The sequence below is a fragment of the Mobula hypostoma genome, chromosome 2 (genome assembly GCF_963921235.1).
Source record: "Mobula hypostoma chromosome 2, sMobHyp1.1, whole genome shotgun sequence".
NCBI classification, from domain to species: Eukaryota; Metazoa; Chordata; class Chondrichthyes; order Myliobatiformes; family Myliobatidae; genus Mobula; species Mobula hypostoma.
Genome location: NC_086098.1, coordinates 53,530,602 through 53,547,638, shown reverse-complemented (window position 1 = coordinate 53,547,638; position 17,037 = coordinate 53,530,602). Strand labels below are relative to the sequence as shown.

The 17,037-nt window shown below is 38.8% G+C and overlaps 1 protein-coding gene across 1 annotated transcript in view; it reads left to right on the top strand.

The window, feature by feature from the left end:
• LOC134340239 (visinin-like protein 1) overlaps nucleotides 1–17,037 on the top strand; it is a 140,170-nt gene that overhangs the window by 75,785 nt on the left and 47,348 nt on the right. Inside the window, exon 2 of the mRNA XM_063037240.1 lies at nucleotides 624–800. Coding sequence (XP_062893310.1) covers nucleotides 639–800 — 162 coding nt within the window. The 5' untranslated portion in view covers nucleotides 624–638. The remainder of the gene's footprint in view (nucleotides 1–623; nucleotides 801–17,037) is intronic.

Below are 17,037 nucleotides of genomic sequence, written 5' to 3'. Positions count from 1 at the left end.
TTCAAACAGATTTTCAAGAACCCTTACCTCCTTATTCTGTTTTTTTTCACTTTTTCACTTTTTCAGTCCAGATGAAGAGTCTCAACCCAGAAACATCAACCCTCATTTCCCTCTACAGATGCTACCTGACCTGCTGAATTCTACCTGTAGCTCAGTTTTTTGTTTGCATCACACTTTTAAAGCATTATTTATAATTTATATTTATATTGATTTTTATTCTTTTACATTAATTTTTGAATAAGAAAGAGAAGGGGTGAATTGCTAGAAGAACAATACCATTGCTTTGGCACTTAGCAGGCTTATGACATGCAAGATGATCATGACTGATTATGGTGACTTTATTGTTAGGCATTGAGGACTAAAAAGTCAGAAACTTGCACAAATGAAATTATTAACGGAGTTCTTTTCAGACTGATAATTTGGATATCATTATTTTAATCACATTCTTTTTCTATCTCTCTGCTGATTTTCATATCTCTGTGTGTGAAATTAACCTTTGTCAATTTAAAACTCAGATTCTAAGAATAAAGTGTCTCTTTTACAATGTTAATGCATTTGGTATTTAGTGCTTAAGAATCCTGATTTAAGAAGATGAATAATTATCTGTTCAAATGTTATTCCAGGCCTTTTCAGGGACAATGGGGAAACAGAACAGCAAGCTTGCCCCTGAGGTGATGGAAGATTTGGTGAAGAACACAGAATTTAATGAACATGAACTCAAACAATGGTACAAAGGATTTCTTAAAGACTGTCCTAGTGGTAGGCTGAACCTGGATGAATTCCAGCAACTGTATGTAAAGGTATTTTAATTAATTAATTTTGTTCATTATTCTGAGAGCTAAAAAGAACTGACTCATAATTTTTTAAATCAGTGTTATCTGTAAAACTGGCCAATATGTTTCAGTTGATTACTTTGTACAGCTATTCGTAACTCTTCTTGTTTAGTAGTATCAGTAGTCTTACAGTGCTTATAAATCAAATTGCTTGTTTCTATTAATAGTTAATTGAACTGATGCATTTAAAAGAAGAATTTTGTTTTCTTTACTACAAAAATTTCTACTTCAAGCAAAAATCTGCCTTTTGCTGCCATGGTGCCGTGAAACAATTGGGAAATATTGGTTAAAGATTGTAAATGCTGTCCTTTTCCAACCAAATCATTGCAGGTTTAGGACTTTAATAAACAGTGCCTTTGTAATTGTTGATTTACTTAAAATTAATTTGATTCTTACTCCAAGAAATGCTGGAATAGTATTATGGTTTCATTGCTATTGAAGTAGATTACATAACCACAGATACTAAATTATGCTTTAATTAACTGGGTCTAGGAACAAAATATGTTTGTACTTTCTGTAGGGTATGAAAATTTGAGCTTTGAAATCATACTGTTTAAACTGTGGTAGAAGTATGATATGCTGGATTGAAATTGCAATTACAGGAAAACGGTTTAAGTGGTACAGCTCAGATTTGACATGTTGTTACCACGAAAGAGTTGTAGTTCTGCAGAAAGGTTCAATAGTTCAAATTAATCATGGCTAACATAAAAGCCAAAGAGAGGGCAAAAATAGAGCAAAAATTGGTGGGAAGTTAGGGAATTAGCAAGTTTTTAAATACCAGCAGAAGGAAACTAAAAAAGTCATTAAGAAGGTAAAGATGGAATGCAAAAGTAAGCTAACCAATAATATTAACGAGGATACCAAATGTTTCTTCAGGTACATAAAATGTAAAAGATAGGCTAGAGTGGAAATCAGACCACTGGAAAACTATGCTGAAGAGGTAGTAATGGGGGAAGAAGAAAATGGCAGATAAACTGAATAAATACTTTACATTAGTCTTCACTGTGGAAGACACTAGCAGTATGGTGGAAGTTCCAGATTTCAGGGAGCATGAAGTGTGTGAAGTTACCATAACTAGAAAGAAGATTCTTGGGAAACTGAAAAATCTGAAGGTAGGCAAGTCACCTGGACCAGATGGTGTACACCCCAGATTTCTGAAAGAGGTGGGTCAAGAGATTGTGAAGGCATTAGTAGTGATCTTTCAAGATCACTAGATTCGGAAATCGTTTCGGAAGACTGGAAAAACACAAATGTCACTCCACTCTTCAAGAAGCAAAAGAGGCAGAAGAAAGCAAACTATAGACCAGTTAGTCTAACCTTAGTGGTTAGGAAGATGTTGGAGCCAATTGTTAAGGATGTGGTTTTTTGGGGTACTTGGAGGCACATGGTAAAATAGGCTGTAGTCAGCATAGTTTCCTGATGGGAAAATGTTGCCTAACAAATATGTTGGAATTTTTTTACAAGAAATAACAAGCAGAATAAACAAAGGAGAATCAGTTGATGTTGTGTACTTGGATTTTCCAAAGGCCTTTTTCAAGGTGCCACAAATGAGGCTGCTTAATAAGGTACATGGTATTACAGGAAAGATACTTGCATGGATAAAGCAGTGGCTGATGGGGAGGAGGCAAAGAGTGGGAATAAAGGGAGCCTTTTCTAGCTGGCTGCCAGTGACTAGTGGTGTTCCACAGGGATGTTGGAACCGATTCCTTCTACGTTTTATGTCAATGATTTGGATGATGGAATTGATGGCTTTGTTGCAAAGTTTGCTGAAGATACAAAGATAGGTGGGGGCCAGGGGGTTTTGAGGAAATAAGGAGGCTACAGAAGGACTTGGATAAGGAGAATGACAAAGAAATGGCAGATGGAATTTGCAGGTTGAGGTGTGGTGAGGAAGGGAAATGCGATTGTTAGCGTTCATTTCAAGAGGACTAGAATATAAAAGCAAGGGTGTAGTGTTGAGACTTTATAAAGCACTGGTGAGGCTTCACTTGGACTATTGTATGCTGTTTTGAGCCCCTTATCTTAGGGAGGGTGTGCTGAAATTGGAGCAGGTTCAAAGGAGGTTCAAGAGCATGATTCCAGGATTAAATGGCTTGTCATATGATGAGTGTTTTATGGTTCTGGGCCCGTATTCACTGAAATTTAGAAGAATGAGGGGGATCTAATTTAAACTGATCGAATGGTGAAAGGCTTTGATGGAATGGATGTGGAGAGGATGTTTCCACCAAGACCAGAGGGCAAATCCTCAAAATAGAGGGGAGCCCTTGTAGAACAGAGATGAGGAGAAATTTATTTAAGCAGAGAATGGTGAATCTAGAATTTTTTGCCATAAGCAGCAGTGGAGGCCAAGTCTTTATGAATATTTAAGGACAGAGGTTGATAGATTCTTGATTGGTCAGGGCATGAAAGGATATGGGGGAAGGCAGGAGATTAGGGCTGAGAAGAAAATTGGATTAGCCATAATGAAAAGGTGGAGCAGACTCAATGGGCCAAATGGCCTAATTTTGTTCCTATAGTATACAACCTGAAATCTTGCTCTTCGCACGCATCCACAAAATGGGGGGGGGGACCCAAAGAATGAATGACAGAAATGTCAGAAACTCAAGCCCTCCCCCTACGCACAAACAGCAGCAAAAGCATCAACCCTCCCACTCCCCCCCCCCACTGCATGTTGTGGTTTCTCTTATTCCAGATGAGATGGTTTATAGAATAATATGAATAATTCTACTGACCTACAGAAAGCTGTAAAATTGTAAACATTTTTTTCCTATATCTGGAACTGTGGTAGCAAGAAACCCCACTTTTAAGATTATTACAGAGATAATTGAAGAAATATTTCAGCAAGTTAGATAATTGTTTTGGAAAGTTGAAACATTATTCAACAGGAGATTGAGTGGATTTGTCTTTGAGTGACTAGTGTAAAGAAAGGTACTGGCACTGAAGTTTCACTGGAAAAATGCCGCTATCTTATTGTAACAATCTGTTATTTGTTATGATATCTGTGTATTTGTAGCCAGAGACTTGGAATGCTGGAATATAATGCAAGAAGTGTAGAAACCCTGGTTAACATTACATAATAGTAGTATGATTGTCCTATAGAGTTCTAGAAAAATACAGCACAGAAATTGGCCCTTCAGCCCATCTAGTCCATTTAAACTGCCTACTCCCATTGACCAGCACCTGGATTACAGCTCTCCATAACCCTACCACCCATGTACCTATCCAAATTTCTCTTAAACATTGAAATCAAGCTCACATGCACCACTTACACTGGCTGTTCATTTCACACTCTCACAATCCTCCGAGTGAAGAAGTTTTCCCCCTCATCTTCCCCTTAAACTTTTCACCTTTCACCCTTAACCCATAACCTCTAGTAGTCCCAATCAACCTCAGCTGAAAAGCCTGCTTGCATTTACCCTGCCTATACCCCTCATCATTTTGTATATGTCTATCAAATCTCCCCTCGACCTTCTGCATTTGAAGGAATAAAGTCCTAACCCAGTCACTCTTTCCTTATAACTCACATCCTACAGTCCCAGTAACATAAATTCTGTCTGTACTCTGTCAAACACATTTACATCTTTAGCTGACAAAAACTGCACACAGTACTCCAAATTAGGCCTCACTAACGTCTTGTACAATTTCAGCATGACATCCCATCTCCTGTACTCGTAATTTGATTTTTGAAGGCCAAAGGGTCAAAAGCTTTCTTTAGGACCCTATCCACTATTTTCAGTGAATTATGGACCTGTATTCCCAGATACCTTTGTTCTACCATGCTCCCCAGTGCCCGAGCATTCACAGCGTAAGACCTACCCTGGCTGATTCTACCAACTGTGACACCTTGCACTTGTCTGCATTAAATTCCATCTGCCATTTTTCAACCCATTTTTCCACCCGTTTTTCCAGCTGGTCTTGGTCCCATCACAAGCTCTGATGGTCTTCCTCACTGTCCACCACACCCACAATCATGGATCATTAATTATAGATGACAAACAACAATGGACCTAGTGGCAATCCTTGCAGCATTCAGCTAGTCACAGGGCTTCAGTTAGAGAGGCAACCATCTACTACCGCTCTCCGGCTTCTCTCTCAAAGCCAATGTCTAATCCAATTTACTATCTCATCTTGAATGCCGAGCAACCAAACCTTCTTGCCCAACCTTCCGTGCAGGATCTTGCCAAATGCCTTGCTGAAGTCCATGTAGACAACATAGACTGCCTTGCCTTCATCAACTTTCCTGGTAACTTCTTCAAAAAAAAACTCTGTAAGGTTGGTTAGAGACTACCTACCACGTACAAAGCCATGCTGACTATCCCTAATCAGTCAATATCTATCCAAATACTCATATAACCAGTCCCTTAGAATACCTTTAAATAACTTCACTTCCTTAAACAGCACTACAACTTTGACTGTCTTCCAATTCTCTGGTATCTCTCCTGTTGCTGAGGATGATTTAAATATCTCTGCTAGTGCCCCTGCAATTTCTTCATTTACCTCCTACAGAGTCTGAGGGAACACCTTGTCAGGACTCAAATTTGCCTCAAGTAAATCTCCATCGGTAATCTGTATAGGGTCCCTGATCTCGCCATTGTTTTGCTCCACTTTGTATCCGTCTCCTGAGTAAATATAGATGCAAGTACATTTGCAAATTTCCTTGCTCTTTCATGTTCATCTGTGAAATCGTGGCCTATGCATCTCAACTCATTTTTCCATCATCCTATATCAAAACTAATGAGCCATAAGCCAGCTTGCTGCAAAAGTGCTGCATGTCTATGAAAATTTTAGTGATTTTTATATTCATATGCTAGTTAATGACATATCCACAGTCTTCTGGGGGAACAGTGTTCCAAACTTCCACGATCGTATGTGGAGGAGAAATACACTTCCTAATTTTGTTTCTGCACGCATTCGTTCTTAATTGAAATCTTCCCCTGGTTGTTTTGTCAGATTAGTGTAGTGGAGGGATAGGGAAGGTATGAAGAAGGAATGGTGTGCCTTTGTTGGTAAAGAATGGCATCAAATCAGTAGAAAGATGTGACATGGGATTGGAAGATGTTGAATCCTTGTGGGTTGAGTTAAAAAACTGCAAGGGTAAAATAACCCTGATGGCAGTTATATACAGGCCTCCCAACAGTAGCTGGGAGGTGGACCACAGATTACAGTGAAAAATAGAAAAGGTGTATCAAAAGGGCAATGTTATGATAGTCATGCAAGATTTCAACATGCAGGTCAATTGAAAAGATCAGGTTACTAATGGATCTCAAGAGAGTGAATTTGCTGAATGCCTAAAGGATGGCTTTTTAGAGTAGTTTGCCGTTGAGCCTACTAGGGGATCAGCTATACTGGATTGGGTGTTACGTAATGAACAGGAGGTGATTAGGGAGTTTAAGGTTTAAAAAAAAAAAAATCCTTGGGAGGCAATGATCATAATATGATTGAGCTCAACTTGACAGGGAGAAAGTAAAGTCTGACATAGTAGTATTTCAGTGGAGTGAAGGAAATTACAGGGGTATGAGAGGAGTTGGCCAAAGTAAATTGGAAGGAAATGCTGGCAGGATGACAGCAGAACAGCATGGCTGAGTTTCTGGGGAAAAAAATGAGGAAGATGTATTCCAAAAACAAAGAAATACTCAAATAGCAAAATAGTACAACCGTGGCTGAGAAGGGATGTCAAAGCTAATGTAAAAACAAAAGAGAGGGCATACTACAAAGCAAAACTTTGTGGGAAGATAGAAGATTGGGAAGCTTTTAAAAACCTACAGAGAGCAACTAGAAGAATCATTAGGAGAGAAGATGAAATGTGAAAGCAAGCTAGCAAACAACATCAAAATGGGTAGTAAAAGCATTTTCAAGTATGTTTAAAAACAAATTAGAGAGATGAGAGTGGATATAGGACCGTTAGAAAATGAGGCTGGAGAAATAATAACAAGGGACATGGAGATGACAGATGAACTAAGTGAATATTTTGCATCAGTGTGCACTGTGGAATACATCAGCAGTGTGTCAGATGTGGTAGTGTGTGAAGGAAGATTTAGTGAGTGCTGTTACTGTTACAAGGGAGAAGGTGCTCAAAAAGCTGACCAACCTAAGGGTACGTAATTCACCCGGAACAAATGAACTGGACCCTAGGGTTCTGAAAGAGGTAGCCGTAGAGATCATGGAGGCATTAGAAATGATATTTCAAAAATCATTGAACTCTGGCATGGTGCCTGAAGGCTGGAAAGTTGCAAATATCACACCAATATTTCAGAAAGAAGGGAGGCAAGAGAAAGGAAATTATAGACCAGTTAGCCTGACCTCAGTGGTTGGGAAGATGTTGGCGTCAGTTGTTAAGGGTGAAGTTATGGAGTACTTGATGACAAGATTGGACAACATCAGAATGGTTTCCTTGAGGGGAAATCTGCTGGAATTCTTTGAGGCGATTACAAGTAAAATAGATAAAGGGATTCAGTGGATATTGTATATTTGGACTTTCAGAAGACTTTTGACAAGGTGCCACACATGAGGTTGCTTACCAAGTTAAGAGCCTGTGGTATTACAGGAAAGTTACTAACATGCATACTACAGCATAGGCTGATTGGCAGGAGGCAGGTGGTAGGTGGAAATAAAAGGATCCTTGTCTGGTTGGCTGCCAGTAACTCTAGTGGTGTTCTGCTGAGGTAGGTATTGGGACTTTTTTTATTGTGTATATCTATGATTTTGTTGACAGATAATTTGTTGCCAAGTTTGCAGATGATACAAAGATTGGTGGAGGGGCAGGTAGTGTCAAGGAAGCAGGTAGGCTGCAGAAGGACTTAGACAGGTTAGGAAAATGGGCAAGAAAATGGCAAATGAAATGCAGTGTTGCAAAATGCAGAGTCTTGTACTTTGGTAGTAGAAATAAATAGGTGTTCTGCACAAGGACTCCAAAGTCCATTTGCGTCTCAGATTTTGGATTTTCTACTCGTTTAGAAAATTAGGCTGCACATTTAACTTACAAGGTTAACTTACAGGTAGAGTCGGTGGTGAGGAAGGCAAATGCAGTGTTAGCATTCATTTCAAGAGGTCTTGAATACAAGAGCAGGGATGTGATGCTGAGGCTTTATAAGGCACTAGAGTTTTGTGAACAGTTTGGGGCTCCTCATCTGAGAAAAGAGGAGGTTCACAAGGATGATTCCAGGAATGAAAGGGTTATCATACGAGGAACGTTTGATAGCTCTGGGTCTGTACTCACTGGAATTTAGAAGGATGATGGGGGATCTCATTGAAACCTTTCGAATGTTGAAAGGCAGAGTAGATGTGGAAAGGATGTTTCCCATGGTGGGGGACTCTAGGACAAGAGGGCACATTCTCAGGACAGAGGGGCGTCCATTTTAAACAGAAATGCAGAGATTTTTCTTTAGCCAGAGGTGGTAAATTTGTGGAATTTGTTACCACAGGCAGCAGTGGAGGCCAGGTTTTTGGGTGTATTTAAGGCAGGGCTTGATTGGACATGCTATCAAAGGCTACGGAGAGAAGGGGGGGCGGGGAGAGAGGGAAAAAGGATCAGCCATGATTGAATGGTGGAGCAGAATTGATGGGCCAAATGGCCTTTTTCTGCTCCTATGTCTTAATGTCTTATCTGGATTGACCTGTTCAAACTACTTGCAGTTAAAAAAAAAACTTGGTAAAATCATTTACTGCTTTCCTTAGAATGTTATGAAATCTTGCAGTGAAATGGTGTCTTTGTACATCTGAAGTAATCCTTCAATCAATTAAGTAATTTTGACTTATAGGATTGTTGTAATATAAAGTATTAGTACATTGTTGTGAATAAAATGGTGCTTGCCCTGAGCATAGTAAAATTCCAATAAGTGCAATGTAATGAATAATAGATATTCACCTTAAAGTAATTTTGATATCTATGATCAAATATTGAGCAAGAGACCAAGAGTAACTCCCTGCTCTTTACAGTGTTGCCATGGGATCTATTGTTTGACATCTCTTCTGATAGCTGGTACAGTACCTCAAATCATATTTCAGCATTGTTTTAGACCTGTGGATTGTCAGCCTAGATTTTCGAGTTCCAAGTTTCTGGAATAGGATTTCACGTCTCAAACATCTGACTCAAGTGCTACTAACCTAATGCTTGTTGGCACAAATCAAGTTTGTTCAATTAGTACTGATAACTTAACACTGAGTAAGATCTTGCAGTGGTCCTAATCTATTTTTCTTTGGTTCGGTTCAGTTTGTCTGAGTCTAGTGAAATGCTTTTGTGTTTTTTTTCCCCTCTTTTGTTAAGAGGGCAATACAACAGCAAATTAATTTCATTTTATTTAAATTACCTATTTTTTTTTGCTGACCTTTAATAGTTTTGAAATATAATACTCATTGCTGGTATTGTAGCTAGAATAGGAGGAGCATTTGTCTTGTGCTATACAGAATTCAATACTGTATCAAGAAAATCAGTAGAAATGGTCTAGCTCTGAGTAGGAAAACAGAAATCTGAAACTGTAGAAGTTAACCACTGATGAGTTGTGTTGGAGCCATTTACCAAAATTACATGGACAGAGTGTGGATGGGAAAGTGTGATGTTAAATTAGGATGTGCAAAATAGAAGATAACATTTGACGGAAGCTGCAAGCTGTAAAATTTGTAGATGTGAAGGAAGGGAGATTGCTTGGCAAGGTATGTTGTGGCAATGTGTTTCAAATGAGTTGCACAGGAAGATTGCATTTCTTTATACTGAAACCTATACATGGTTGGTAGCTATTAACCTCTTGAACATGAATATCTGGAAAGGTAAGATGTGTGAGCAAAAAAAAAATTGAGAATTGTTTGAATCAAAAGAATTGCATGAGTTTAAGAATTAGCTATTGGGAAGTGAAATTTGATAGACTGAGTCAGACAGCCAAATTTAGTTAATCACTTTTTAAACTGAAATAGAAAACTGTTTTCAGAATGTCAGAGAGGTTATATTATTTGAAATTGTCAGGGAAAAGTTTTCACTTTATGAAAGGCATCTCAGCAGACTTCTCTTTTACAAAAGCCTCGTTAACCATATTTTATACAGTTGTACTTGCACAGTGAGAAATTGCTGCTGGGTGGACTTATTTAGAGTGTAAATGCTCTTGGATTTTTATGCTTGTAAAATCAATATTATTTATCCTGTGGTGGTAAGTGACCCACTTCTTTACTCCCCAAAATCACCCCACCATTAAAAAAATCGGAGTGTCATGAAATGCTCGCCACTTACCTGAATCAATAGTGTTTTGACTGTACTCAAGATGTTTCCCATCATCCAAAACATGGCAACCCACGTGACTGGTGCCTCATCCACAAACATTTACAACCCCAATTAAAGTATTAAGGCTAATCACAAACAAAACAAAATCTGCAGATGCTAGAAATCCAAGCAACACACACAAAATGCTGGAGCAACTCAGAGGGCCAGGCCGCATCTATGGAGAAGAGTACAGTCGACATTTCAGGCCAAGACCCTTCATGAAGACACTACTAAGATCAATCAGTCTCATGGTAACTAGGGATAACCAGTCAGTTCTGGCCTTGTCAATGCATCCACATTCCTGAAATGATTTGTATGTAAGTTTTTCCTATTTTTTCCTGTTAATTGCACAGGGGTTTGTTTTCAGGAATATTCATGTTTGTCCTTTGTGACCTTGGTGGGCAACTGAGTAATATTGTGCAATTAAATTTATTTTATCTTCTGGCAAAGCTATAGTTACCAATTAGGAGAGTTGCTCAAGAAGATTCCCAGAGCCAAATTAAATCTGGGAATCTTATTTAATATGACATTAAGTGTTCACTCATTGGGAAATTGCAGCTTTTCAAAACACAAAGATAGTTTTTCATTTCTTGCGTAGGAAGAAAACTAGTAGTTGTGAATCTGGTTTCTGCTATACACCCATCTGTTTATCCTCCCACCCACACTCACATCAAATGTGTTTATTACCCCTTCACTTGAGAAATCATCTCTGAGACATTTCTTATTGGGTAGAAGTGATTTTGACAAGAAGAAGGTGCTTAATTGCTTGGATAATGAAGCAGTTCACTAATAAATTTGTCTCATTATACAAAATGTAACCAATGAGATTGTTTCTTGTAGGTTCATACATTTGAATGTACTTCCGTTAGATCATGCAAAATGATGATTCATTTTCGCAGGAACCCAAGTCTGGCAGGGTTATAATATATATTCTCAAATATGATATTCAGAATTTAACATTGTAATAAAGCTGTTAAAAGACTTAATTAACTTACAATTTTCTCCTGATAAGATATTCTTTGGTAGCTGTTCATAATCTTAAAACTTGATGTACAATGACTTGTGTTCTGAGTAAGAGAATTCATTTGCATCTGAAGGCTGTTTATTTAAATTGGATAACTGGTGCTCAATTAATTAGTGCAGAAAATTAACCCATGACAGTTCTTTATATTCCAGCCAGGATGATAAACTGGAGTTGCTTGTTGTTTCAGTGAATTTTGTTGCATGTAGCAACACATATTTATCAGCTGCTTCATCAGCAAGAAGTTTAGAATTGCGACGGCTATTGTAAGCCAGAATCAACCTGCATCTTTTAAAGGAAAGGTGCATTGTGGTTGCAAGAACTGCTTGCATCTTTGTTGTTAAATTAAACTTTGTGTTGTGAAAAGTAGCTGAGAAATCAGAATTAAGGAATTCTGCTAAAATCCTGCAGTAATGAGATTGGATTACAGGAGTGTTTTTAAATAAGTAATAATTAATGCAGCAGCCATAATAAACGATTGGTAAGTAAATACTTGTTAGGCCAGTACTGCATGATGAATGTTTTGCATTCTCTTTTATAATTCTCTACAAATCACCATGCAAATTTTGTGTAAAATTGGAACATAAATTATAATGCTTTGCATATTTAGGAATGTGAAATACAGACACAAAACAGGTATTTTCATGTTTTGTATAATATCAGAAGCGACTCCAATCCATGAGCCAAGGGAACTCCCTTAGCCGTTCTGTAATTAAGAAAACACAGAAAGGTGAAAATGTGTTTACTATGAGTGACAATAGCCGAACAAATTTGTCACTGGCTGCTGTGGTTGAAAAGACAAATGAATGTCCCTGCCAAAATTACACATTATCCTTTTTGCTTTTTATGTATTTATTCAATTTAATTTTGAAGCAGACGGGATGTGTTTCATTATGTAACCAGTTTATGAGAGGATGCAAATGGGAAATATATTAATCAGAAAAGAGGTAAACAAGATAATTAAAAAGTGAAGGAAAATTAAATTATCAAAAGAAAAAGCATCCTGCAGATGAATCCTGAAAATAGCATTTCTCCTGAATAAACTTATTGGCCTTAAGCAGGAAGATGTGAGCAGAGCCTGCAGTTGGGTTAGGGATTTAAAAGCCTTGTTATTGTTAATGCGGGAACTCAGTTAAATAAAACCATCCATTCTGCAAAACCTACCCTAGTTCATAGTGATAAACATTTTATGCAGGCACATCTGTGCTTTATACTTTGCCTCTGAAATTCATTCCATTGAATTTCCAAGGCGGATACCTTGAGATTTTTATTGTGTAAGAGCAATGGAAACTAGTATCTGGAGATGTCCCCCAGGGATATAATTTAAAATGTCAAGGAACTTTTTGGTTGCATTTAGCTGGGTAATTTTCATATGACAAGTCCTGACATTTATTAATCAGCTATATTTTAAATACTATATATTTTAAAAATATGTAACTTTAAAACTGGCATTTTCCCCTATTCCAGAAGTATTCGTCTACAGACATTACGATAATGGGTATTATGATTTAGATCCTGGTCTCACTTTCCACCAAAGATAATACTGTATTTTTTTAATACTGGATTTATTGCTTTTCATTTATCAGAGCATGAGAAAAATCTCCCAGCAAATGTCACAGAAGTTTTCTGATTTAGAAATATTTGGATAAATGAGAAACAACACATACGACAGTTCGCTAAAAAGACATTTCCTCTGAAAATACCCATCAGAAAATTGGGCATGTGCAACTCACAATTTTTTTCATTCATTATGAGTTAGCTAAATTTGGGAGAACTACCTTATCTAGTATCTTCTCCTAATGATACTCCTACAAACCCATTCTTTAGTAAATTAACCGTCTTTATGAGGCAGTCAAACAGTTTGGCAAAGTATAAACTGTTATAATTTTGCATAATTAGTGGAAAAAATCGACCTGCCATTTTAGTCAGTCTGCAAAAGTGACCATTGAGTCAGTGACCATTGATCCACTGTTCCATTCCTAATGACCACTTATGCATTTCCAAAGAGACTGATCATACACAGTGGATTCTGGTTAATTGGGACACATTGGGATCAGTACATTTTGGCCCAATTAACTGGCTGTCCCAATTAGCTGAACTTCATTGAAATAGTTAAAAAGGTATAAAATCAACGCACTGCCATTTAACTGAGTAACAGATTATGTATTTAAATCAAATACTGAACAAATTAGAACACTGCCAGTGCCACTGTAATGCTGTAAAACTGCATTAGTTTCTAATTGTTATTGACAGAGGAATTCACTGAGTGTACGCTGCCATAATCTTTTGTTTAATTGTAAATGAACAGATCAGCACAGACACCTAATGCATGAATGAACTGCCTTCATACAATGCTCTTGATGATCATATCCTCCAAATCTACATTTTCATTGTAACACTCAAGATGCTTGGTGATATCTTCAAATTCTTTGTAGTTCACTCCCGGCCATTTCTCACATCTTGTGCCTGAATGCTTCAAACAGCAATGAGCAAAACAGTTCTGAATTGTCTTACTCAACAACCATCAGTGACAAAGATCACTGCTTTTTGAACACAAAACACACAACTAATGCTATTTAAAAATTGTTCATTCTGAGCAGTGTAGTGTCTAACAGCCACACTTGTGCATCTGCCTGATACTAGTTAGAACCTGTTTCACAACAGTTCCCTGTCCCAATAAAGCGGCATAGTGTCCCAAATGAATTAAGGGATTAAGAACATAAGAAATAGGACCAGGAGTAGGCCATCTGGCCCTTTGAGCCTGCCCCGCCATTCAATAAGATCATGGCTGATCTGTCCATAAACTCAGCTCCATCTACCTGCCTTTCCCTATAACCTTTAATTCCCTTACTATGTAAAAATCCATGTAACTGTGTCTTAAATATATTTAATGAAGAAGTCTCAACTGCTTCCCTGGGCAGAGAATTCCACAGATTCACCACTCTCTGGGAAAAGCAGTTTCTCCTCATCTCCATCCTAAATCTTCTCCCCTAAATCTTGAGGTAATGTCCCCTAATTCTAGTCTTACCTACCAATGGAAACAACTTTCCTACTTCTATCTTAGGTATCCCTTTCAAAATTTTGTATGTTTCTTAAGATACCCTCTTATTCTTCTGAATTCCAGAGAGTATAGTCCCAGGCGACTCAATCTCTCCTCATAGGTTAACCCCTTCATCTCTGGAATCAACCTGGTGAACGTCCTCTGCACAGCCTCCAAAGCCAGTATATCCTTCCTCAAGTATGGAGGACAGAACTGCACACAGTACTCCAGGTACGGCCTCACCAGTCCCCTGTATAGTTGCAGCATGACCTCCCTGCTCTTGAATTCAATCCCTCTAGCAATAAAGGCCAACATTCTGTTTGCCTTCTTAATAACCTGTTGTCCCTGCAAGCCAACTTTTTGCAATTCATGAACAAGCACTCCCAAATCCCTCTGCACAACAGCATGCTGCAATCTTTCACCATTTAAATAATAATCCGCTCTTCTGTTATTCCTTCCAAAGTGGATGATCTCGCATTTACCAACGTTGTATTCCATCTGCCAGACCTTGGCCCACTCACTTAACCTATCTATATCCCTCTGCAGATTCTCCACATCCTCTGTACAATTGGCTCTGTACAGAACTATTTTCTTGATTAGTTTTTGTTCTTTGACAGTTGTCCCAAATAAGCAGCTGCCCCAGTTAACCAATGGGCCAACTATCGGAATCCACTATACTTGGACAGATGTTATCTTTCAACAAGGCACAGTAGAGTCTACCAGCTTCAATCAGTAACTTCATAGATTCATAGAGGTAAACAGCACAACTTGTCCATACTGACCAATATACCTACCTAAACTAATCCCTCTTATCTTTCTTATTCTTGTATCTTTCCAAAAAATGTTTAAACACTGTAATTGCTCTTGCCTCTAACCACTTTTCTGGCAGCTCACTCCATATACCCGCTGCCTTCTGTGTGAAAAACTTGTCTCTCTTATCGCCTATCCCTTCTCACCTTAAACTTATGCCTTCTAGTTTTCAACTCTCCTACCCTGGGAGAAAAAGACTGCAGTATCTTAACTAATGTCACAATATTGGGCACCCTTTAGTCACTGGATACCACAGGCTATGGCTAACAAAGAAACGGGCACAGCAATCTCCTCGTTTCCCACAACATCCTTGGATGCAACTGGCTAAATCCTAGGGATTTAATCCACCTCTGTGCACAGCACAGCTGCTACCACCTCTTCTTTCCTAATATTAATATGTTTCAGGATATCGCTATTCTTGTTCCAAGGTAAATGGAGATGGCAAGTATTCATATGAGACCTTACTCATTCCAGACAGCTTCATACATAGGTTACCACACTGACCTTTGATGGAATCTAATCTCTCCTTAGTTACTCATTTTGCTCTGAATATTTTAGGATTATCCTTTATTTATCTGTCTGAATATCTCATGTCCCCATTTTTTGTCTTTCTTGCATCTCTTGTACCCCTCAAAGGTCTTGCTTATCCTAGTTGCCTACACCTGAGTTATACTTCTTCCCCTTTTTCCTGACCAGAGCCTCAATCAAGCAGGATACTGTAATCCCGGCAGTCTGCCTTCACTCAAATGAGAACATATTGGCCCTAAACTCTCACCATCCCACTTTTAAAAGCCCCCAACTTGCCAGATGTCCCTATACTTCCTAGCAACCTCTCCCAATAAGCCTTTGCAGTTTCCTGTCTGTGATCAAAATTAGTTTCACCAATTTGGGATTTTAACTTTTTCCATAAGTATCTTAAAACTAATGGAATTATGGTCACTGATTCCAAAGTGCTCCCCATGGACAGATCTAAGAGAAACATAGAAACATAGAAACATAGAAAATAGGTGCAGGAGTAGGCCATTCGGCCCTTCGAGCCTGCACCGCCATTTATTATGATCATGGCTGATCATCCAACTCAGAACCCAGCCTTCCCTCCATACCCCCTGACCCCTGTAGCCACAAGGGCCATATCTAACTTCCTTTTAAACATAGCTAATGAACTGGCCTCAACAGTTTGCTGTGGCAGAGAATTCCACAGATTCACCACTCTCTGTGTGAAGAAGTTTTTCCTAACCTCGGTCCTAAAAGGCTTCCCCTCTATCCTCAAACTGTGACCCCTCGTTCTAGACCTCCCCAACATCGGGAACAATCTTCCTGCATCTAGCCTGTCCAATCCCTTTAGGATCTTATACGTTTCAATCAGATCCCCCCTCAATCTTCTAAATTCCAACGAGTACAAGCCCAGTTCATCCAGTCTTTCTTCATATGAAAGACCTGCCATCCCAGGAATCAATCTGGTGAACCTTCTTTGTACTCCCTCTATGGCAAAGATGTCTTTCCTCAGATTAGGGGACCAAAACTGCACACAATACTCCAGGTGTGGTCTCACCAAGGCCTTGTACAACTGCAGTAGTACCTCCCTGCTCCTGTACTCGAATCCTCTCGCTATAAATGCCAGCATACCGTTCGCCTTTTTCACCGCCTGCTGTACCTGCATGCCCACTTTCAATGACTGGTGTATAATGACACCCAGGTCTCGTTGCACCTCCCCTTTTCCTAATCGGCCACCATTCAGATAATAATCTGTTTTCCTATTTTTGCCACCAAAGTGGATAACTTCACATTTATCCACATTAAATTGCATCTGCCATGAGTTTGCCCACTCACCCAACCTATCCAAGTCACCCTGCATCCTCTTAGCATCCTCCTCACTGCTAACACTGCCACCCAGCTTCGTGTCATCCGCAAACTTGGAGATGCTGCATTTAATTCCCTCATCCAAGTCATTAATATATATTGTAAACAACTGGGGTCCCAGCACTGAGCCTTGCGGTACCCCACTAGTCACTGCCTGCCATTCTGAAAAGGTCCCGTTTATTCCCACTCTTTGCTTCCTGTCTGCTAACCAATTCTCCACCCACAC